The following is a 23,970-nucleotide window of genomic DNA, read 5'->3' as shown; positions in this document are numbered from 1 at the left end:
AGTGGCTGGGAAAGCCAGGCTGGGTTGCTCTTCCCTGGAAAGAAGTTAATTACTGTATGTTTCCAGTTCACTTTCCTTCGCTTCCACTGCTCCTCCATATACTTTTTCTTCACTCCAGGGGTCTCTGTGTGCCTTTCTGTGTCACACTAAATATTCCTAGTGCCTCTGTAACAAAATTTCCACTGCATTTCAGTGAATGCCAGTATAAAATGGAGATTTGTGTTGTGCTTCTTGGGACTTCTGTAGTGTCCCACCAAAATCTATGCTAAGTATTCAAGAACATAACATTTTCTTAAGCAGGTTGAATTTGACTGATCAGTGGAAACTAGGAGGAATACGATGAACATGCTGCTGTATGTTTTGATCCGTTTCATCCTTCCCGTCAGTATCCCGTATTTCATCATCATGCATGTGTTGTCCAAAACCTGGATTCTTTCACCCGCCGGTCAACAGCCAGTATACATACAGAGCTGAGATACTGATCTATTAACAAAGTTGTGCAAGTTTGGATGCTAGGGGTTGCCCACCCCTCCCCAAAATACCCATGCATTATGTACAATTTCTTATCACCAAACTACTTAATTGGGTTACAGCTTCTTTGCATTCAATTAAAGCAACCCTATCTACAAAACTGCGAGCACATGCTCTTGAGAGGGGTGGTCTTGTCCGTAAGTGGTTTCTCAGCTCAGGGGGGTGGTGGTGGTGTGTTTTAGTTTTACATGTTAACAAGCAAAGTTCCCTCTCTGGGAACATAAGTTGCAACCGGTTTACATCTTCACAGTTTACTGATAAAAGCTTCTTTGGCTGACAAGAAGTTCTTGTTTCTTTATGTCTTGATGATCTGTGATGTCCTTGGTGTCTTCTTGCAGCAATTTGTTTTACTTTGATGTGAACTTCCAGCACTGGCTAGGCATCATCAGTCTGTCGGCTACTCTTCAAGGACATGGTTCCTAGTAAGGCACGCGTTGTTTATTCCAAGTGAATAGCTTTGTACCATAACCCCCCCCCCCCCGATCAATGGTCCTCCTTAAAGAAGACCAGTGTAATATATTTAACTCTTAACTTAAACAGCATCACTATAACCTAGGCATTCACTTGAGCAGTTTCACTTGCACAGCAATTACATCCCTCTAGTGAGAAAATGTGGGAGAAGGGGCAGGGTGGGTGGCCGTTCCTGGGGGGAAGCCGACAGGGTCCGTGGAGCAGATGATGGAAGAGAAAGAGGTGTGAGAATGGAAGCACAAGGCTCTTGGATGTTGATGTATTTCCGAAGAGGGCATTTCACTTGCCGCTTGACGTCACCCAGCTGGGTCAGAGTTTGACACCGTTGGACTCTCGGACGTCGGGGATCCTGGGCTCACTCCCGCTGCCGCGGCACCCGCCAAGTTTCGGTTTTCGTTTCCCCGACGGGGCGGGGCCTTTCCGGCCCTGCCCTTGTGTTGTCCCAGCTGCTACCGAGCTGTAGAGCGGCCGGCGAGCGGGGAATGGCGGCGGGACGGCGGCGGCAGCGGCGGCAGCGGCGGCGGGGTCAGGAGAGCAAGCGAGGCACGGAAGGTACTGACCGGGGGAAGTGAAGCAATCGGGAGGGCGGCAGGAGCTGCTAGAGCCCTGCCGGGGATGGGAGTCCCCTGTTCGAGAGCGGACCCGCCCCCGGAGCCGTGCACATCTCACTCGGCGGTGAGACCCTGCGGGACCCTCCGTGCGTGGGCGGGCAGAGATCCGTGGAGGAGGTGCCGTCGAAGTCGTACCAGGTTGCCGCGCTGCCTCTCGGAGACAGCGAGGCGCTGCAGGAGATGCTTAAAATTGTCCCAGTGTGCTGCCATCCGGAAAGGCTGGAAGGAGGGAGAACCTGCATAAGCAGGACATGGACTCGTTGGAATGGGTCCGGAGAAGGACCGCGAAGCTGGGGCACCTTCTCTATAAGCGCAGGCTGACAGAACTGGAGTCGTTTAGCCTAGAAGGAGAACGCTTTGGGGACACCTTACAGTAGCCTTCCAGTACCTAAGACGCCTACAGGAAAAATGGGGAGGGCCACTATCAAGAAGTGCAGTGATGGGTCAAGGGGTAATGGTTTTAAACTGAGAGATGGTTGGTTTAGGTTAGATACGAGGAAGAAATTCTTTACTGAGAGGGTGGTAAGACACTGGAACAGGTTTCCTGGAGAAGCTGTAGATGCTTCTTCCCTGGAAGTATCACACAGTATCACAGTATCACCAAGGCTGGAAGAGACCTCAAAGATCATTGAGTCCAACCTGTCTCCACAGACCTCATGACTAGACCATGGCACCAAGTGCCACATCCAATCTCTTGAACACCTCCAGGGACAGTGACTCAGCCACCTCCCTGGGCAGCACATTCCAATGACGAACGACTCGCTCGGTGAAGAACTTTCTCCTCACCTCGAGCCTAAACTTCCCCTGGCACAGCTTGAGACTGTGTCCCCTTGTTCTGGTGCTGGTTGCTAGAGAGAAGAGACCAAGCCCTTCCTGGCTACAACCACCTTTCAGGTAGTTGTAGAGAGCAATGAGGTCACCCCTGAGCCTCCTCTTCTCCAGGCTAAACAATCCCAGCTCCCTCAGCCTCTCCTCATAGGGCTTGTGCTCAAGGCCTCTCACCAGCCTCCTTGCCCTTCTCTGGACACGTTCAAGTGTTCAAGGCCAAGTTGGATCACACTTTTAACAACCTGGTCTAGTGGAAGTGTCCCTGCTCATGGCAGTGAGGAGTGGAACTAGATGATCTTCAAGGTTCCTTCCAACCTAAACCATCATATGATTCTATACTGGCAAATAGATAAGAATTCTCCTCTCTGATAACATGTTGTGCTTAAGCTGGGGAGGTGTGAGAAGGGTGGACAGTGAGTGTCCAGAGGTGTTAGTTAAATCAGAGAAGGCTTTGCTGATGGCTACCCTTCATGCTTGGGCATCCTGGCTCTCAGACACTTTTGCTGTGCAGTAGGGTCACGTGAGTAAATGTGCAGATCTGTGCCTCACAGTCAGGAAAGCATCTGCAGCCCCTCAGCTGCAGACAAGAAAGGACTTCCTTCTACTGAAAACAGGCAATGTGTGCATTTTCAATTATTGTTTCTCCAGTTCTTGTAAAAACATCTGACTTTAAGGCATCTCACCACCAAAGCTGTGTGGGGCAGTCAGATACCTCAGGAAGTGCTTTATCTCCTCAGGACACTCTCCACAGCTGGGCAAAAGTAACAGAGTATGCTTCTGCTGAGATTTTGCTGATTGTCTGAGGAGCTGGTGGCACAGCAGCCTAAGAGATGGAGAAATGCCTTTCCGTGGTAGCCAGGAAAGTCACCTGGTGTGAAACCAGGCAGTGGGTAAGACACCGAAACACCAAGGTTCCTGAGAAAACAAGTCATACACACTTGTCACGCATTTTCCTGAGGAGTAGAAGCTCTTGGTGAAAGCATTAACACACAGAGATCTTAGGGAAGGGGGCAAGATGGTTAAGATGCCTGTTTTCTTAGTGTAGCTGTATCTGTTCTGCAGGGCACACGCAGCTGAAGAGGAATCAGGTGCAATGCTCAAACCACAGTGAAACACATAAGCTTGTTCTCTTCCCTGATGGGAAGCTTTCTGAACATTGGACTAGAGATCCAGCTGTCAGGTCTACAACAAGGTAAGAAGCTTTCATGGGGTGGAAGTATGAATGATAACTGGTAAAGAAGTGCAATCTGAACCCTCGGTTTCCCAAAGCAGAGTCTCAGGCATAAAATCTCACAAAAATAAATAATATAATGATACAGCAGCAGGGTTAGCTTGAGCTGGTTGTCATGCAAGAGGGACCTTTTCTTAAGAAATGCCTGAGAATTTATACCCTTAAAGACTATGCATCCACCCTTCATGCAGGCTTCACACACCTCTCATGTGCCCTTTGGTCCAATGGTGATTCTGGTTTGAGATGCTCCCGACACCTTTGGACTCATTGCATTCCTTCAGTAGCTGCAGGCTATTATCTTGACTAGTTGCAGCTACTGGTGATGGTTGCAGCCTTGAAGCCCTCCATATCTCTTGATTTGCACTCATTCTGGAAGCCCTATTTTTGACTAAGTAAGTACAGTTCAGTAAACTCTAGTGCAAATGTACAGCTTGCAGCCTAAGGGTTCAGAGCTGTTGGAGTGAGTCCCGAGGAGGGCCACAAGGATGACCCAAAGGCTGGAACACCTCTGCTGTGAGGATTGGCTGAGGGAGCTGGGGTTGATCAGCCTGGAGAAGAGAAGCCTCCAGGGGGCCCTTAGAGCTGCCTTCCAATACCTGAAGAGATGCTACAGGAAGGCTGGAGAGGGACTTTACATGAGGGTGTCTAGAGACAGGACAAGGGAGAATGGCTTAAAGCTGAGGGAAAGTAGGTTTAGACTGGATCTTAGGAAGAAGTTCTTCAGTATGAGGGTGGTGAGACTCTGGAATAGGTTGCCCAGGAAGGTTGCAGATACCTTCTCTCTGGGGGTGTTCAAAGCCAAGTTGTATGAAGCCTTGAACACCCTGAGTCTAGTTGAGAAGCATCCCTGTCCATGGTGGAGAGGCTGGAGTAGATGATCTCTTCCCTTCCAATGTGAGCCATTCTTTGATTCTATGATTCAGCAAATCCAGCTACTCAGGCTAAGTAAAGCTAAGCAAGCAGCATTCTGCAGCACAAGACATTATAACTCTTAAGTGATTCATTCTATTTGAACCACACTTGCTTAAGTGAAACAACTACTATTTCTTAACAGTAAAAGTCAGAAAATGCTTTTCCTAAAGGTAACATCAAAAGACTAAGGCATGTTTCTGTTGTAGAGGCAGAACTGGAACACATACGTTTCTGGTACCTAAAATTTTGACTTCTTTTTTAATCCAGCAAGAAATGCACTGACTTTGAGGATAATACCAAGACCTAAGCTGCTTTGGATGCACAGGAGACTGCTTTCTCTCAAACTTAGTAAGGATAGGTACCACCTATTAGAGTAATGCACATGTCTTACAAACCACAGGTGGCTTGGAAAAACTGCAGATGAAAGACCCAAGTACATCTGCTGGTTAAGCTATGCCACGGGCTGAGCCTGATTCTCTTCCAGCCTGCTGTGATGCAAACCACAATCAAATGAGCTAGCCCAGCAGGCTAGCATGATGAGACCAGGGTGAATCAACTTACAGGTGACCTATGTTTTTCTACATCACAATTCCTGCTAAATATGCTAGAACTTGGCAAACAGATCATCTTTGGTTTGTCTCATGGTACAGCATCTATCTATTTTGACTCAACTTTTTTCCTTATCTTTGTAGGCTGGTGAAAGAACTAGAAAACCAAGATATTGTACAAATAGCATGTGGGAACTACCACTCCATGGCACTGTCCAGAGGTAGCCTTTTCCAAGCACATTTCTCCTCCAAAAGCAGTCCCACTATGGTAGGCTTGCTTTCAAAAGGGAGTGTTTGAACTCCTCCTGGTGGCTTGTGACACTGTTAAACAGTAGTAAGTCATGGGTGGGGAACACAAAGTGTGCTGGTTCTCAGCACTGCCCTTTCCTCCCAGCACCTGTAGCTCTGTCTCTCTATAGTTCCAGAATACTACCCCTCTGCAAAGGTGTGCTGTGGAGAGCAGATGTGGCCACCTGTGGTGCAGTCACCAGAACTGCCCATTCTTAAGATGAAGTACTTTTCTGGTTGAGAACTTCTTGCAAGTACTGCTTTAGAGATGGAAATACCCTGCCTTTGTTCTTGCTGGGCTGAGTCACACTGGCAACCTGAGACTGACCAAAAGGGGTCTGAAGCAAAGAGGGAGATTTGGTTGCTTGTGATGGTTTCACCTTGCAGCACCCTAAAACCAGCACCGATGTTGGTCCCATTGACAAAGTGCAAAGGCTCAAGGGAAGCAGTGAGACTGAGCTGTTTTCTTTCGTTCGCTCTGTGAAGGTGGTGTGATCTTCACCTGGGGCAAGAACACCCACGGACAGCTTGGATTGGGGAGTCAAACCCCATTCAGCTCCCAGCCACAGGTGGTGAAAACACTACAGGGCATCCCACTTGCTCAAATTGCTGCTGGAGGATCTCACAGTATCACTGTATCACTCTCTGGAGCTGTATATTCCTGGGGAAAGAACGAGTTTGGACAGCTGGGACTTGGAGACACAAACGGTAAGAAAGGGCAGCAGTAGGAAGATGTTTTTGTGGTCAGTGAGCTTACTGCAGACATAGGAGTAGCTCTGGACTGTCAAACCCCATTGGAGCAGCAGTAGACAGTAAAGTCTTTTGAGGAAAGTATACCTGGATAATTTGTTTGTTTCTGAGCTATAGTATCTTGACCAGGAAAAGCATGCAAGGACAAGGGATTTAGGGGTCTTACTTCTTTATTTTATGTGGCCAGCTGGATATCATGGGCTCTTAAAACTATTTATCTTCTCAGAGGTCTCTTTCCTCTCCCATTCTCTCTCCAGGCAGTCTTGTATGAAAGAAATTGATTTTGTACATTATTGCCTTCTTTAATTATCTGTAAACAAAGGTGAGAGAAGAATTAAAAACACCTGTTGTCTTCAGACATAGAAGGTTAGAGCAGAGTTGCCCTAGCCAGACAGAATCTGAAGTCAGCAGGATCTGAATGAGTCCACACCCTTGAGAATCAGACATTTTGAACCCAAGTACCTTTTGGCAGGCAGATGTGAAATCACTGCATTTTGTTTCAGATCAAATGTAAATGAAAAGAAAGTACTAAGAAAAAGAGAAGATTATGAGAAAATAATGTGATATAGCATTATACTAAACCAAGTAGTAAATACATTAATTTCCATAAGAGAGAAAAGTGCTAAGTCCCCTTATTTTCATTTTCTAAATCTTTCTTTGTGAGAGACTCTCTGGTACTCCTTCTCCTTAGCAACATTATTTTCTCTTCAGACAGGGACTGCCCAACATATGTTGGAGCCTTAGAGCACTGGAAGACTGTGTTTCTCTCATGTGGGGCAGATCATACTGCAGTTCTCTCTAAGGTGAGTCTGAAATGGAAAGTCAACATCTGAGACCTCCCCCTGGGAGAAAAGCTATGCTGCTAAGAGTCAGCATGGAAAACTGGGAAGGCAATGCTTGCTTCTGTCCAAGCCTGAAGATGATCCCCAAGGAATGCTGACTGAGCTATTGGTGACACTGCCCTTTTCTCACAATCCCATCACCTGCATGCAAGCTTTTGCAAGGAGATGGGTGAATGGGAAACCTGGAGCAAAGATTTGCAGTTCTACTTTTGGAAGCTATTTTGGGGTTTTGTAGCATATCAGGGACTTCAGAAAAAGTGAATGATAGCTAGTTCACTAGGGTTTACTCAGACAAGCAAAATTCTTAAACAACAGGGAATTATCTCAGGAGTTAAATTGCTTGTCTCAGAAGCTAAATGATTTGGACGTTACAGTGTATGATTAGGCTTGATACACAGTGAATTCTACCTGTGTTAGAATCAGGGATGTTTTGAATCAAGTCCCATAGTGTGTCTTGCTGGCTTTCACTTTTGGTGGTGGCCGTTTGAATACTGTTAATACTTCCGTGATCCTGTTGTTTCCTTCTTTGTCTTCAAGGAGGGGCTGGTGTGCACCTTTGGAGCAGGAGGGGCTGGCCAGCTTGGTCACAACTCCACCCGGAATGAACTCACGCCTCGTGTGGTGGCTGAGCTGTGGGGAGCAAGAGTTTCGCAGGTTGCCTGTGGCAGGTGGGAAAATACCAGTTACATGCCTTCTAAGATCAGGGTGCTAGGGAGAAACACCCTGCGTCCTAGTAGGTCAGCAGTCTCAGAATACTGTCCAGTCTTCAAGTGTAAGCTGCTCTCCTGCCACAGCCACAGAAAGCAGAACCCTCAGCCCACGCAGAGGGAGAGGGCTGCTAAAAATACTAAAAGCCCTTGTGGGTTTTTTGTTTGTTTGTTTGTTTGGTAGGTTGGTTGGTTGTTTTTCTTTTTGAAGAACTGAGAGGTGTAATGGGTTCTGAAGGACAAACACCATTAAAAGTCTGAATTGGGAAAGCTGCAGGGTTCCTGTCCACTTTGACAAACTGGTGGGGGCTTAGAAAGAACCCAAAAGTGGTGATAATTATCTAGTTTCATTTTCCCTTTCTCAAACTGCACCAGAAAAGTCTCCTGTTAACTTTCCTGGGCTATGTATCAGGCTCTGCAGCACAGAAGTTGCACTTGTGAAAATGGAAGAACGTGAAGCTATGAAGCATGAGACTGATTTTGTATGTGGAACGAGTGTAAATTACAGGACAGTGTAGGAAATTCACATCTGTCTTTTTCTTTATTGTTGAATGTTTATACGTTCTTAGAATGGTTTAGATTGGAGGGGACCTTAAAGGCCATCTAGTTACAATTCCACTGCCATGGGCAAGGACACCTTCCACTAGACCAGGTTCTCAAGGCCTCATCAAATCGGGCCTTCAATACCTCCAGGGATGGGGCATCCACAGCCTTCCTGGACTTCCTATCTATGACCTCCCTTAAAGGAAGGGTCCTAAGACTTTGGTTAAAGGGATTCTGTAGCTGGACCATCAGGACTTAAAGACAAGCCTCAGCTATCCACTCTGAAAATGTATCTGTACGTTGTATTCTGATTAGCCCAGTGATATTAACTTATTATGACTGTTTTTCTGCACAGACAGTACACCCTGGTCTATGTCCCCTCCTTGGAGAAAGTCTATTTTTTTGGTTCTGACGAAGGACATCTGGGAGATAAGAGAAAAACTAATCAGTTGATACCACTTCCTGTCAATGCACCAGTGAGCACTGGAAAATGCTGCCAGGGTAATGAGCATTGCAGATGTGTACCATTCTGTATTTGTTTCTTCCAAGGAGATGCTTGCTTTCTTGATTTCATATTTACATGGAGAGGCTAACAATATGTCACATGCTTGCTTAGTCATCCAAAGCCGCTTCATTTATCATTATGGGCAATGGCCACATAGCTACTGTCTGTCTAAAGGTTGATCCTATCTGAGGGATTTGCTTGTTTACTATTCCACATCTGTGCACTGAGCTCTCTGAAGATACCAGTTGTCTCTTCAAATATTCATTTGAGCGCTTTTTATATTATTTAACAGGAGAAAAAAAGTCAGAAAAGGTGCTTGAACTTACTGCTGAAGGAAACCCAACTATTGTCCTTCACAAGAAGAGAAAGGTGTGTGCATATTGGACCATGGCTTCTGACTTCACTGTTTTTCACATTACTGCTGGAAACAGTGGAATTTTCCATCCTGCTTTTAGTACTCCAAGTTCATACATGTCTCTTGCAGTTCTTTCTGTGCTTATCCAGAAACTAACTTGTATTGCAATTATGTACTTGTTCTGTGGCTAGTGCATCTGGATCACGTTGGGTGACCATTAATTTCTTCATACCTACACTGAAATCTTCTTGTAATGATTGCCTTGAAAACAGAATTTCATCTGCTGGACCTGTAATCTTGTCAATATTTTCATGCATTTCACCTAGAATTTGAATGGAATTGCCACTCTGCAGGATGAAATGAACGTGTGGCTTTCTGATCCTAGTTTGCAACACAGGGAGACTATAAAAACGTAAGTAAAAATCCTGCTGGGCCTATTTGTTTTGTTTGTTTCCTTAATATATGATCTTCTCAGCTGAAACAGAGTCTTCTACCAGCACTTCTTAGTTAGGTTTTGCACAGGAAAAAGAGATGTTGGTCAGCAACCGTCCTTTGATAACCTTTTTGCAGGAACAGAGCAGATGTACTGCCTGGCTTTGGAAACCTGTTTTCTTGTGCAGAATGGTTGTTAAGTAGATAAAAAGCTCACTATTTAAATCAGTGAAATATTTGCTCCGCAGACAGGCCTTGTGCAACAATCACAATTCACAGAACCCAGACTGGAACGCTTTGTGTCAGCATTTAACAACTAGTGATCTCTTCTTTAGTTACCCATTTCAAAAGCAGTAAGTATGTATTACTGTGGGAAGCTTTTCACTTATGGATGAGAATTCAGATTATGTAGTCTTTTTTTCTTCAGGTCTTACATGGGAGTCTATTTTCTTTGGGCAAGCCTGACTCCAACTGCTGATTTTGAGCATTTAAAAATCTTGGTTAATTTGGATCTATGTATTTCCCTGACAACTTCTAGTATGGTTTGGATTGTATGGAAAGCAGTTGTTGTTATGGTGAGAGTGTTCTTTCCCCATCTCAAAAGGAAGGGACTGACAGGAAACTGATCAATAGCTGTTTTCATAAGAATAGAACTAGGAATGTAATTCTAACATCTCTTCAGATACTGAGAACACAGCTTTCGTGTAGCAGTAAATGGATCCCTTGATGAATTTTCCCTCAGTGTGCCACAAAGATCCTGTCCATAGAGGGGTTCCTTTTCCCTCCTATGCTGCAGTGGTGGGTTGTTCGTTTTTTTTTGGTTGGTTGGTTTGTTTTGTTTTGTTTTTTTTTTTCCCCACAACAAAAGAGATCAGTTAATGTCCCAACCTACCAGGAAAAGACATCTCCATTCTAACACCCAAGAGCATGCAGTACAGGCTGGCATGAGGTGCTTTCACAAGGCCCAGGAGAGCAGAGGTGGCTTGTCAAAGATCAGTAACTCCTCAGCCATGTCGTCTTCTACAATGCTCTTGGTGTGGTGGTGCCACGAAAAGTTTTGTGTGGTCAAGTGCAGACACGCTTGTACACATGGTTTTTGTTTTCTTCAGAGTTAAAATCCTGATGTTCCTACTCATGTTGACTTTGGTTTGTTTTTTACTATCAGGAATATTAGACTAATCTTTTCATCTGAGGCGTGCATCAATGGAAGCTTCTTGCAGAAAAGGTAGTATGCACCGACTTAGACATAATAGAATGTATTGGCTGCATGTTAACTGACAAGAAAGTGCTATTTTAGCCCATGCATGAAGAAGAGATTAATTGTATCTAAATTTGGAAGATACAGTCTGTATTTCTCAAAGCCCAAGTTAAAATTGATTTTTTTATCCCCCAAGTCCTATTGAAATTTGTTTTAGCAGCTCACACTCTAGCAGATCATCCCATAGTTACATTTGACAGATGATGATAATCCCTTTAGGCGATATTACAGCTCCTGAAGGATCCATAATAACTCTTCCCAGCAGTGAAGTGCAAGTGGTTTTAGGGTGAAATACAGGAGCCTACCATTAACCCTGCATAGCTACACAAAACAAAAAGGACAGGACATTAATCAAGTCACTCCATAGTGGGAGTATCTTCATAGAACAGATGAAATTATACCCACTGGAGTCAGATGAACTTTTCAAGAATTTTCTGATGTTATGATGCTTCACTGTTCAGTTAGTAACAAACCTCCCCCCCAACTTCTCACATAATTTGGTGTTCTTTTGTTTCCCTTTGTGATAGAGACAAACATTTCAAAACTTCCAAAGAGGTTTCAGGTGTAGACATGTCACAAGTGCAAGATTTTTATAAGAAGATCAGCAAAATGCCTGAAGTGTTGCAGGAGGTAAGAGTCTGATACAAAGGTTCTTGCTGCACAGATACTGAGGAGCTCTGGATTCATAAATGAAACTTGGGAATTTTGGGGCAGCCTAATTCATAGATGATTTTGGCAAAACGTAATTTCGTTTTTAACCCTTGTTTTGTTTGTGGTTTTTTTTAACTCTACAGGTGCTCAAGCAAATTGAGAAGTTACTGCCATCATTGTCATCCTCTCCCATCTCACCTGAAAATTTCAGAGTCTACTTGATCTTGCCTTTCCTTCTGCAGGGAGAGGATGACAGCTCTTACCGTTCACTCAGGCTGCTAGCACAAGCCATCATGAAACTACAGCCCAAGGACCAGCAAACTCTTGGTAGGATTTTATGATAATAGAACTGAATGCTTTAAGCGCATGGTCATTTTTGTCTGCAGAGCAGGAATCGCTGATGCAGTTTGATCCAGAGTTCAGCGCACAAGAAATGCTTTTGTTTTTTGAGGGTGAGGTGATGGGGTGATGCTAATTCATTTGACAAAGAGACAATGTGGCTTCATTCATAAATTACAGTTATTTGCATGTTACCTGCAACAAATATTTCACTAGCTGTTTTCTTTACAGAATGCCTGTGGTCAAGTCTAGAAACATCCTTTTTCAAGCAGCTGGTCATTCTATATCAGAGGGTTTCCCAGAAAATCTTGTCTCAGTTTTTGAAGGAAATCATATGTTGTCAAAGAAACCCCTTCGACCTGGAGCCTCCTGAAACAGCGATTCTGCAGACACTGCAGATCCTTTACCAGGTGATACAGACTTTGGATTGTGATGGGGTAGGATGTATTGATATGAGTTAGGGTATTTAAATCCTTTGTAGTTGTAGATTTTTCTGAGTTTCCTTCTTACAAGGGAACATGGGGCCTTTGTCATTTTATGTTCCATTAGGAATCTCTTTGGCTCTACACCAGCACAGCTTTGAAGGAATCCAGCTCTAGTGTTGCGCCTGGCTGACACTCTATAGAAATAAAGAGCTGAGGCACATTATAGCCACTGGGGGTTTGTTTTCAGTGGTGTGAGGACTACATGCAGTGGATGCAGTGGCCATTACAGAAGCCTGCCCATTCCCCTTGCTGCTGCTGAGATCCCTCACCCTAGTAACTGCTGACAGCATTTAAACAACAGCCCACCTTCTTGGCACATTGTGGCTGCCACAGTAATGCTGTGCAATGCTATAAGAGCCTGTTACCTGAGAAATCTTCTGGGACAATAGGATTAGAGCATCTTTAGCTTCAAGGGAAGAAAGAGGGCAATAACTATATTCTTGTTGACAAACGTGCTTTCTCCTGCTGAGATGTTCAAAGTTTAGGGAAGTCAAGAGCTCCAGCGTGCACTTGTATGAGTATGAATGAGAGAGAATTCTTAAGTTTTGTTCAGGATTGAATGTCCTTGTGGCTGAGAATACAGATTTGGGCCTTAAAGTTTATTTATGAATCTGCATTTATCTTGGTAAATAAACTCAAAAGTGCAGCAGGCCTACTCTACCATCATTTGGAGCTTTACATGTTACACTATTTAGAGATTTACGTGTTTGGTGCCTCCCTCAAAATCATATCTTTGTCAGGCACCATATATGAACCTGAATAGAGAACTTTGGATTCTCCTGCAACATGAAAGACTGAAAATGAAGCATACTTTTCCTGATGGAATCCTGCTAAGGGATATTAATTGTAAATTGCTTTTCTGCTATTTTATACATGGCTTTCACACTGTTGAGAGCTGTGCTACTCATAGCACTTCTATCCTTTGACTTCTGTGCAGGATCTGAGTTCTTTCTGCAGAAAGCCTGGTTACTACTTAGTCCTGTCCTGGCACAGAGATGCTTAGCTCATGAGATCTGCTGATACTCCTTTTAATTTTGTATCAATGCAGGTGAACTCCAGAACTGGTTTCAGAGTACAAGAAAACAACTTCCATGTGCCTCAAGTGAAAGTGTTTGTACAATATTATTGTCTCTTTAGTGCCCAAAATGTAAGTATAAATCTTACCAGCAGTATAAACCAGGCCTTTTCTATTTCATTTAAATGAGTTTGTATATATGGAATTCAACTCTAGGCTCTAGCCCAGTACATTTTGAAGACAATGCATTTTCCCTAGTCCTCCAGCTGTTCCAAATTATGCAAGCCATTTACCATTCTGCTATTTTAGCAGCTACAATAGTGCCTTTCCTGAGAAGACCCCTGATTCTGGGAGTCAGAGCTGTCCTCCAGCATCTTAAGCGTCTCTATTTGCTTTGAACTGGTGATCAGTGTGAAAGAGCACCATGAAGAATGATTGTTACACTTCTTGTTACTCTGGATTTTATTATGTTTACTTAACAGAAATATTGTGGAGTCTCTTTAGAACTTTTATGTAGAAACCCTTTGAAGCATTTAGATTTACTTACATCTAGAACTAAAGCCGTGGTAACAAAAAACAGTCAGGGAAATGGTTTGTTTCTTCATGACATGAAGGAGTGAAAATGCAATCAGTGTCACAAGAAACAGCTTGAAATGGAAACATGGATACTAGATGCTTCCTTAGGCAAAAAATTGCAGTTTTCTTGCAGTTTGGCTGGAATTTGCTGGACAATTGCCCAATTCTTCCATAAGCTTTTGTTTGCTAATGTAGCAATTTTGTATCAATTAAACAGAGAAGAAGAGGTTTGCGAAACACTATGAAATCAAAAGCCAAATAGGACATTAGCTGAAGTTGCTGCCTTGTCACACTGGATATGTAACACTTTGGATTACTTTGTATATCAATATCTACTTGTGGTATTATAGTTCATAAATAAAACATTTCTAACAGTGTCCTGTAATCTGGGTAGGTGAATTATCGAAGATGCTATTAAAATCACTATCTTTATTTTACTCTTGGGGCACTGTAACACAAAGTGTCTTCCTGCACAGGTAGTTCAGATGCCTCTCAGTCAGTGTGTTCCTACTCACAGAAGTGTTTAGAAGCTGCATTCAGAAAGTGTGCCTCTGTTGGTGGCTCCCTCAGCCAGAGTTTTTCCTTACCCTTTGTATTAGTTCCATTAGATGCAATATGTTGCTTGAGTCTGAGATTGGGCATGACCACACCTAAGCTCCTTCAGGTGTTTGGGAAGCAACTGAACCTTGTGACACAAAAGGAGGGTTTCCCTTTTTATATATCTGGTCTTTGTGCAAATCATTCCACCTCAACTCTAACTTGGTTTTCCTTTGTAGGTTTCTTCTGTGTAGTAGGAAAGAGTGAGCCTTGCCAGCAAACTTTGAGTTTCAAGTTTACAACATCATATTAAAATCACTCTTCCAAATACCTTTGGTGGTGATTCTTTAAGTGACCTAAATCACTCATTCTGCCACAGTTTGGCAGGATTCTAAATCAGGATTTGCAGCATCACATGCACAGCAAAGGTATATTTCAGAGATACAGGAGCTTGACAAGGGGATAGACTGTCACTTTGGTCTGCACATGCACCCCTGAACTCTGCTTTTGCAAATCTTTTTATTTCTTGTCATTTCAGATGTCCCAATGGCAGCTGACCAAATATCCATTCATATTTGACATGAAAGACAAGACCAACATTCATAACGTAGAATGCACTGCTTTGTCCATCCATTGTGTAATGGTCGGTACTTCCTGGACTGCAGAGCAGAAATGCTGGCTTTTCCCAGTCAGAAGACAGTACCTTTTGCAAGACATCTGGACCTGCTTAAATAATGCATCGACCCAGCAATTCAAGAAGATATTAAAGGTAAGGCACCAAACTGTATTGTTGTCTTTGACTACACTGTTGCAGCATTGTTTCTCAGTGTTACTGAAGGGGTTCAGTAGTCACTGAGCATACGACAAAACAACTGCTCATCAAATTGTTACAAAACAAGTTCCACAGGGGCTGCAGAGTAAATCTGGAGAGCACTATCTTTCATGTGAGGTAGCCATCAAGCTTTGTTGGCGTAAGTTAAATGCAAGTGGCAGTGCTATTTACTGTGTAGTTGCTTTAGGGTAACATAATAGGACTGCTCAGGAAACTAGTACTTGGCCAAGTGTTACTACTACTGCTAGACTGACTTTTAAAGACTCTAGGCTAGTTTGGCTGTATGTGAAAAAGCCAGTGCCTGGGAGCCAACCTTTGAGGCCAGCCAGACACATAACCACGAAAGCTGTTCCTCTCGTGGAGATGCTGTCTGAAGGGAAAGAAAAGGAGACTGCTAGCAAGAGATGAAAGTTCAATGTAGTGCTGCTGTCTCCATGTGCCTTTAGTCTGTGGTTCCCACACAAACCCCAAAGTTTTGTATTTTCTTTAGGTATCACCCTGCCCTGCAAAAGCTATTAGATGTCTTATGTGAGAACCTGTACAGAGCAGACCTCAGCTCAAGGACCATGTGTTGTATCAGTCACTAACACAAGGGCCATCAAAAGTCTGGCATCATGCCTGTACTGTTGTAAATACTGACTTCACTGTCCTGTTACCCTGTTCTGATTCTTTCCAAGTAAGCCTGAGCTTTCTTGCCAGCTGGAGCTGTCAAAGCTTTTCATTCCCTCTTCCTTACTACACCAACTGAAAAAAAGGTATTTATTTAGAGAGAATAGGGCTTGTGCTCTGTATTGTCTTCTAGAGCTAAACCTTCTCTCCACTGATTGTACAAGGAGCCCTGACAAACAGCTGCATTTGGCTAGTGAGCCTTTTAATATAACTCTGTTTCACAGCATTACTTGCCCAGTAGCAGTGTGATCACTTTGATTACTTTATTAGTATCCCACCAAAAAGCACCGAAGAATGCAAGGAAGCAGCTACTGGACAATCAGACATGGGTACCATACATGTAAAATTCTTCATTTAACTCAAACTTTATTATTACACTTCAACCTAATTTATTTGATGTTCTTCTGACAGCGAGACAAATACATTTCAACAGATGTATCAGTTCAAAACAAAAAGCACAGGCTGTAGTTCAAAGAGAACTCCATATTGCTGACTTGTCATTACTTGTTATTCAAGATCAGTTACTTCAGACAGGGTACAGCTCTTCCTCGTGAAAACAATCACCTCACACAGATTTTCATTAGTGCCGCTACAAACACACAGCATTCTTGGAGGGAGATGCTAGAAGGAATACATACTTGTCGTTATTCCTCCTCTTAATCTGCCTGAGCAGGCTGCTGCAGATGACTTCATACAGGTCCTGATACTACCAGGGAAATGACAGTCACTAGTGCCAGAAGGGAACACTCAAGTCAACTGCAACACCTGATGAGATTAAATAAATTGTGTTGCTTTAGGCAAGCCCAGAGGTTAGTGAATGCATCACACTAGTTGTGACGAAAAAGCTTAATTCCCATCCAGGTCCACAGGTGGAAGAATACATAAACTGGTATCGTAACTGGAAGGAGGAGGCTGTAGAAACATAAGCTGTTTGTGCTGGTGCAGCCCTGTGGGAAGGTTTCATCAACACTGGCTGAGTAGAACAAGCCTGCTAAGGACAGGAGAGGAACAAGTACAGTCAGTGTGGGCAGGGAGGGGAGCATGCCTCCTCCAGCCATCTCCTCCCAGGTCACTGCTGTGACTGGTAGATACTCAGGGCTGCTTGGAGTCCTCGGCTGGGGGCTTCTTCTTAGTCGTCCTGGCTGCCTCTGGGACCATGTTCGGAATGCCGTCGATGATAGGGTACGCGATGCCTAGCTCGTCGTTAACGAGCTCGTTGGTAGCTTCTTCGTACCTGGCCGGGCAAGTCGGGGGCAAAAACCCAAAACAGACAAACAAACAAACCAAAACCCAAGAAGGAGTGAATACCCAGGGTTCGCCCTTTGCTAGTCCTCCTCGCTCGCTTCGGGGCAGTAGCAAGCCAGGGCGGGCAGCGAGAGCTGCCTTCCCTCCCGCACCCGGCCCTCACCTCAGCGGCCGCTTGGAGAGCGGACACACCAGGAAGCCCAGCAGCGACGGTTCCAGCGCCTGCGGCCGCGCTGATTCCGGACCCTGCCCCGGCGTCTGCCCTCCGCCGCCACTCGCCGCTCTTCGCAACACGGCCCCTACGCCGCGCAGCATGACCGCTCCCCCACGGCCCGCCGCGCCCCGCGCCGCTTCCGGTGGGCGCTTCCAGCCGCCCGGGCTGCGCCGCCGCGCTCGCACAGTGGTTCCGCTCCCCTCCTCTCTGCCGCGGTGCCGGTGTCCGTGTCCCCGGCGTTATGGATGTTCCGGGTTTCGCAGGTGTTATTCGTGGGCGAGGAAGGAGTGGACCATGGCGGGTTGGCCCAGGAGCTCTTCAGCGTCGCCGCCAGGACCCTCTGCCATCCCGACACCGGAGCCTTCCGCCGCGTCGGCTCTGGTCTGGCGTGGTTCCCCAGCCAGGTAAGGGGTTGACCCCGGGGCCGGGGAGCTGGGGAGTCTGCTCCCCGAAAAAGGCGCTTATAGCTTTTAAAACTGTGTTTGTTTTTAACCAGGCCTCGAGTTCAAAGAAGAACTTTTTCCAGATCGGGACGCTGTGCGGAATGGCCCTGTATAACAGGCGCATGGCTCCCTTCCCCTTCCCCACCGCTCTCTACAAAAAGCTGCTGGGCCTGGCGCCCACCTTGGAGGACCTGGAAGAGCTGTCGCCAGGCGCAGGCCGGTATGAACCACGCACGGCCCGAGCTTCTGATGAGAAAATACGGCTGGGGCGGGTCTCGGAGCCTGAGGATGTGCATGGAGATACCTACCAAGGCCATATGTGGGGTACCCGTGGCAGCTACGTTTGCCGTGGCAGAGCTGAAAGAAGCCACACATTCCTGAAGTGGGCCTTGTCAAGGCCTCAAACAGCGGCTGTCATCACCAAAGTAAAAAGCCAGACCCCACAGCTTAGAAGGGGTCTGATTTTGCTCCACATGGTATCTTATGTCCATGATGTGAATACAGCTGAAAATACTTTGAGCTGTAGTTTGGACATGGAAACTAAGCACCCAATTAGTAATGTTGTTTCTTTCGCTATGTTACTAATTACCAGTTTCCACAATGCTATTATGCATAAACACAGTATTACCATATGCTATAGTTGTGCCACATATGTTGTGAAAGGAGATTTCAGGCAGATATGGCAGGGAGAAGTGCTGCTGCCATCAACATAAATCTTCTAGGCCCCTGAAGTTCATCTGAGAAGATGAGAACCCCTTCTCACAAGCCAGTAACTCCCTTGAGGTGCAAATGAGTCCTCAGTGGACTGAAACAACAGGTTGCCTGCAATACTTTGAGAAGCGATGCATCCCAAAACAATTTTCCCAGATCATCCCCCCTGGTGCACACTTACTTTCTCACTAGATGATGTCTGGAAGAATAAGGCTGTGGTCCAAGCACACTTGCTACTGAACTTTGTTTAAAGTTATCCCCACAAGGTATGGGGATGAACTTGCCTGCAATCCTTCAAAGTGAAGGATTTACCCTCAGCTCATGGCAGGAGCAGGACATAAATGTGTAGGTCAGATTAGGGCCATATATGAAGGCTCTCTCTAAGTGTTCTCTATGTATATGCATTTAAATACTGCATATCAAAGGATAGGTTTTGGTGGAATTTGCAAGTGCATTGAATAGTCCCATTTCTTCTCCCTCTTTTCCCCTTTGTTTTTTGAAAGGAATCTTCAGGGAATTTTGGATGAAGAATGTGATGAGATCTTTGGAAACCTGAGCATGAACTTCATGGTAAGACGTTATTGTGCCATTCACACGTGTATACTCAGGCAAGGCTGCAAATGATGCAACTTGTCTGTAAATTCAAACTAGTAAGACTGTTATGTCAGGCCCTGCAGAAAAAAAGAATGATGTAGCACACATATATCTTGTCATATATAGATACACACATCCAGTGTTTTCATTTATATGCATAGATTATGGAAGAAGGAGATTCCATGGTTACCGTTGAACTTAAAACACATGGTGCCAACATTCCTGTCACTAGGCATAACAGGTCAGTTTTCTGTTTCTTATTCTGTTCTCTTGTTACAAGTGTATGAAATACTGTATCTATACCCATCACTACATACCCTTAGAAAATACTGCACATCAGCATTGTGCCCTCAGTCTTGGTCCAGCAGGTTGTTTGCTTCCGATTGTTGCTGTATGTGCTGCATATGTGCCAGACATTGGCAGTTTGTGCAAGCTGTGAGTAAAGGGATCGATCCATGGACATCCTGGCATCTGCATATACAGAGATGCCTGGGCTTAACAAGGAGATTCCTAATAAATGTGTAAAATACCTGTGAACAATATTTTCAGGGAAACGGACAACTTCTGTGGGAAACCCAGCTATAGGTACACCTCTGTGAGGCTTTTTTTTTTTAATGGGCAAAACATTTCCTGCTTAGTTATTTATATGGGATATATCTGGTATATAACAGAGATGGAGCAGTCTATCAATAAGGTATTGTGTCAATATTAACCTCAGCACAAGGGACACAGAAAAATTCTGTGGCCTGACTTACGCAGATGATCTGAGAACCCATAAAAATGCATGAAAGGGCTTGAAGTATAGAGGTTACATTGAAGTTGATTGTACAAGTACAATGTCGCTAAAAAATCTCTACTGATCAGCAGCCATGCAAATTTTTATTTGGATTTCAGGGTAATTCTTGGGCATTCAGTTGGAGTTTTGCTGAATGTAGACTGAATTTCAGTCTGCTAGGTTCCATCTTAATAATGTGGTGTCTGATAGGATTTCATTGCAGTGTTGACATGAAGTACAAGAAGTACTAACAAAGTGAATCCATGTTGGCCAGTATGGTAATCCTCCTAACTTATTCACTGAATGATGGCCACCGAAGCCTGCTCTCAGTAAAGACTCTAGACTAACACAAGTCATACAGAATAAAGGAATAAGGAATAAAGTTGTCAGTAATTATCTTTTTAAAAAATGCATCTGTTGGGTTAATTATTTCAAAACATCTTTGCAGGAAAGAATTTGTTGACTTGTATATGAATTATGTGTTCAATGAGTCGATACGGAAGCCATTTGAGGACTTTATGCAAGGGTTTTTAAGAGGCTGCCCAGCCAGAAAGTGGAAGATGTTTCTCCCTGTAGAGCTCCAGACTGTTCTCCAGGGATGCACAAAATTTGACTGGCATCTGCTGGAAAAGGTATTGGATACAACCACAGTGTATTTCTGCTATGTCTGCTGAGCATAAACTCCTGACCTTTTATTGAATGCACAAGTCATGGATAGCAAAATGGAAGCTCAAGGGACTTTCTCTTATTTTGCTTTGTGGTGTTGTTTTGAGTCTGTTTCTAATCTACATTTTTTAGCCTGGAAAAGATGAGGCTCAGAGGAGACCTTATTGCTCTCTACAACTACCTGAAGGGAGGTTGTAGCCAGGTGGGAGTTGGTCTTTTCTCCCAGGCAACCAGCACCAGAACAAGAGGACACAGTCTCAAGCGCACCAGGGGAGGTTTAGGCTGGATTTTAGGAAGAAGTTCTTCACAGAAAGAGTGATTGCCCATTGGAATGTGCTGCCCAGGGAGGTGGTGGAGTCACAATCACTGGAGGTGTTTAGGAAGAGACTGGATGGGATGCTTGGTGCCATGGTTTAGTTGATTAGATAGTGTTGGTCTCTTCCAACCTGGTCTGGTCTATTCTATTCTGTTCTGTTCTATTCTATTCTGTTCTACATCGTGTACAAGAGTGAAGGGGACTAAAAACCAAGTCGTAGCTCAAGGATTGTCATATGAATCTTTGAAAAACAAATGAATGAGTAGATTCTAAAGGTTAAGAGGATTTGAATATCTGTGAACAGGATTATAAAATTTGTTTTATAGAATATTGTTGCTTTCAATAAAAAAGTAAATAGTATTAACTGGCCTGATTTATCTCTTTGTCAGAATGTGAACTACATCCAGTATGGAAAGTTAGATCAAACCATCAGGAATTTTTGGACTGTGTTTCACAAACTCCCAGAAGAAAAAAAGAAGTTGTTTCTTGGTAATGTATCAGGCATTCTGAACATTTCATAGCCCTTTTCCCTCCCTCGCAACACACATCATCCTCTGATAATGTTATTTTGTGGTTTGTTTCTTTTAATTTGCTAATTTGTTTTTTGTTTTTCTTCCTTCCTTCAGCTTTTTTGTCAGGATCTGATCGAATCCCTGGCTATGGACAGGAAAATTTTACATTTCATATTGAAGATCCTCAAGAAGCAAATCCAGATGAGGTCTGTATTAAGGCCAATACCTGCAGTCTCATTTTGTTCCTCCCCCGATACAGCACAAAAAGAATACTCAAGAAAGAGTTGCTCTATGCCATAGAGCATAATGAAAGTTTTGGCTTGGCCTGACTCTTGATCAGGAGAACTTTAAAGCAAAAATAAGAAAACAAGTCTTTCTTTCACTTGTTATATTGTTCTCTTAATAATTCCAATGTATTGGTTTCTACCCTGCCTTATTTTCATTGCACTTCAGAAACACTTGGGTGTGTGTATTCACTGAGACTTTATATTAGTTATAAAAATGAGCTTAGACCAGATACCTGATTGTTAGATTATAAAGTTAGGAAAGATGAATCCTATTTAACACACTTCCAAGAAGCAAGCTGGTGATGGAGTGTATTTGCATATATGCATACCCTGTTTGCACTGTGCCAGTCTTGTTGGTGAGCTTTCAGCAGCAGGGCCTTTGTAATTTGTACATCACCAAACACAAAGCCAGTATATGCTAAGCTTGCAAGAGGAAGCTAGGCTAGAGTTTTCATCTATATTAGTTAAGGGTTCTCTTGGGGCACAGCTAACGCTAAGGAGACGTGTTCCTGCAAACTGAATTGAAGGAGCAGTCTGCTCATCTTCATAAGACCTTTGACTAATCTGAGAGAAGTTCTTAAGATGAGGATTTGATCATTTCTAGACTTTGTCAAAAGTTGTATTTGTAAAGCATTAATGGACTTTTTATAATTTAGTGTGATAGCACTGTGGTATTTGTCATGGTTCTTTTATATCTTCTAAGGAGACATTTTCCAATTAAATCAAAATTTTAGGCTTGTAGAACAGCTCTGCCTACAGAATCCTGTGGACATGAGCCTTGCAGGGCTGCTGGAAGCTGGTTGTCAAAACAGTGCATAGCACTGGTAGGATATTGACAGTGTTAGGCAGAATGTAAAGGTAGGATGTGTATTTTTCTGTGTATTTTGCTGTAGGTAAAAGAGAGAGAGAAACCCCAATAATTTTCCAGCAGTCTTCTCTTTGGTGTGTTAAATGTGTCAGTGGACCAACATATGTAAAGGAGATGTATTACTGTGTTGAATTGAATGATTGATTAAATTCACACACCTGTAGTTGTGTTCTTCCCTCATTATGCAGCTGCCTATGTGTAACTGTGTTTTCTGTCTTTGTTGATGTGGGGAGCCACTCACAAGAGAAGTCAAAGGATGATGTAACTGTGTTTCAAATAGAAGTATTGCATGGGCTAAACAAGTCCAGGTCTTTCACATTTGGTGCAGAATTGCTTTAGATGAATGTAAAAAATTACAAGTGAGAAGGCAGGAATTTTTAATTCCTGTTCTGTCTTGACTTTGTGTTGCACCAGCGAGGCTTCCTCTGTGAAGTGCCAGTAAATGATGTAAGCTTACTTTGAAAGGGAGCATTAGCCTAGTGCTTTTTGTGTCTTTAGTTAGGAAAGTAAATTCTTCCTCGGAAAGACAGGGGTGTTATTTATGCATGTCCAGCTCAGGAAAAAGGAATTGTTACATATTAAGAAAAGGAAAGCTTTCTTTTAAGTTGCAGCATAGTAATTAGTCAATAAAAACTTCCAGCACTCGCTTGAAGCCCCAGGGCAGTAGAGGACAGCAGGTGGCACAGCAGTGGTAATAGAGGGGAGCTAGTGCCTCAGAGGATGTCAGCTGCTGTCCAAAAGCAGCGGGGGGACACATGGCCTGCACAAAGCTAACCCCTGTCTGTCTCACCTGCCTGTGGCAGACAGGATACCATAGGGGTGCTTGCATTCCTCTGGGAAAGGTACCACCCTGATGCAGGTGTGTTTTTCTGTGAAGAAGGAACTGTCAGAAGCCCATAGCTGTTGTCCCTGTTGAGATTAAGTGTCCCAATCCCATGTCTGGTTGATACTGCCACACCATCACGGCTCTCTTGTCTTGACATCCTAGCCTGCTGTGATTCACCAGCCTGCTCCTGACTGCTTGTTTCCTTTTTTATGCTTTTCTAAGCCTCTGTTAGGGCTTGTAAATCCACAGTGATCTATGCTGTGCAAGTACATAAAATACATATTCTGTTTGGAGTTTAAAATAACTGATTTAGAGATTAAATGATAATAGGTTTATTTAGAGCCTGGAAGAATTTCCTTTTCATCATGTATGATGCAACATCACATGGGACCTTAAAACCCAGAGTAACTTTCAAAGCTATTTTTAATTTGTCCTCAAATAAGCCCTGCTTTCATTAAAAAATGAAAGAAAACAACAGCCAAAACCTTGGGAGTGCACAGGGTTGAGTGCTCCTCTGTCATCTTCTGAAATGAACTTGATCTTCAAGCTGTGTCTACATTTTCTCAAGCAGTGCTCATTATAAAATATGAAGAGTGA

General features: G+C 43.9%; 3 protein-coding genes across 3 annotated transcripts; 1 reads left to right on the top strand and 2 right to left on the bottom strand.

Annotated features, from left to right (window-relative positions):
* The first annotated feature begins 1,864 nt into the window (after nt 1-1,864).
* On the top strand, nt 1,865-22,695 carry LOC104298581 (probable E3 ubiquitin-protein ligase HERC3). Its single transcript, XM_054175042.1, has 22 exons — nt 1,865-1,986; nt 3,487-3,633; nt 5,277-5,353; nt 5,907-6,128; nt 6,882-6,973; nt 7,550-7,680; nt 8,618-8,763; nt 9,060-9,136; nt 9,449-9,534; nt 10,720-10,779; nt 11,340-11,442; nt 11,607-11,790; nt 12,034-12,212; nt 13,336-13,434; nt 14,954-15,184; nt 17,639-17,779; nt 17,872-18,038; nt 19,033-19,099; nt 19,285-19,364; nt 20,347-20,530; nt 21,270-21,369; nt 21,507-22,695. The coding sequence occupies exons 1-22, from the start codon at nt 1,865-1,867 to the stop codon at nt 21,719-21,721; spliced, it is 2,910 nt and encodes a 969-aa protein (XP_054031017.1). The 3' UTR covers nt 21,722-22,695.
* Nucleotides 16,385-16,974, bottom strand: PIGY (phosphatidylinositol glycan anchor biosynthesis class Y). Its single transcript, XM_009898105.2, has one exon. The coding sequence runs from the start codon at nt 16,972-16,974 to the stop codon at nt 16,744-16,746; it is 231 nt and encodes a 76-aa protein (XP_009896407.1). The 3' UTR covers nt 16,385-16,743.
* PYURF (PIGY upstream open reading frame) lies at nt 17,009-17,491 on the bottom strand. Its single transcript, XM_054165064.1, has 2 exons — nt 17,325-17,491; nt 17,009-17,150 (listed from the first exon to the last, which is right to left on the bottom strand). Exons 1-2 carry the CDS (start codon nt 17,474-17,476, stop codon nt 17,009-17,011), a joined length of 294 nt encoding a protein of 97 aa, XP_054021039.1. The 5' UTR covers nt 17,477-17,491.
* Nucleotides 22,696-23,970: the final 1,275 nt, after the last annotated feature.

This window comes from Dryobates pubescens, chromosome 1 (assembly GCF_014839835.1).
Source record: "Dryobates pubescens isolate bDryPub1 chromosome 1, bDryPub1.pri, whole genome shotgun sequence".
NCBI lineage: Eukaryota > Metazoa > Chordata > Aves > Piciformes > Picidae > Dryobates > Dryobates pubescens.
The sequence above is the reverse complement of the archived record's forward strand: the minus strand, read 5'-3'. Positions and strand labels throughout refer to the sequence as shown.

Bases quoted from the DNA above. Each gene is read 5' to 3' on its own strand.
- LOC104298581 (XM_054175042.1), top strand. From the start codon at position 1,865: ATGGACTCGTTGGAATGGGTCCGGAGAAGGACCGCGAAGCTGGGGCAC. The intron at 9,137-9,448 runs GTGTGTGCATAT...CATTTCACCTAG, and splicing joins TCCTTCACAAGAAGAGAAAG to AATTTGAATGGAATTGCCAC. The intron at 19,365-20,346 runs GTCAGTTTTCTG...ACATCTTTGCAG, and splicing joins CCTGTCACTAGGCATAACAG to GAAAGAATTTGTTGACTTGT.
- PIGY (XM_009898105.2), bottom strand. From the start codon at position 16,974: ATGGCTGGAGGAGGCATGCTCCCCTCCCTGCCCACACTGACTGTACTT.
- PYURF (XM_054165064.1), bottom strand. From the start codon at position 17,476: ATGCTGCGCGGCGTAGGGGCCGTGTTGCGAAGAGCGGCGAGTGGCGGC. The intron at 17,151-17,324 runs GTGAGGGCCGGG...TTGCCCGGCCAG, and splicing joins CTCTCCAAGCGGCCGCTGAG to GTACGAAGAAGCTACCAACG.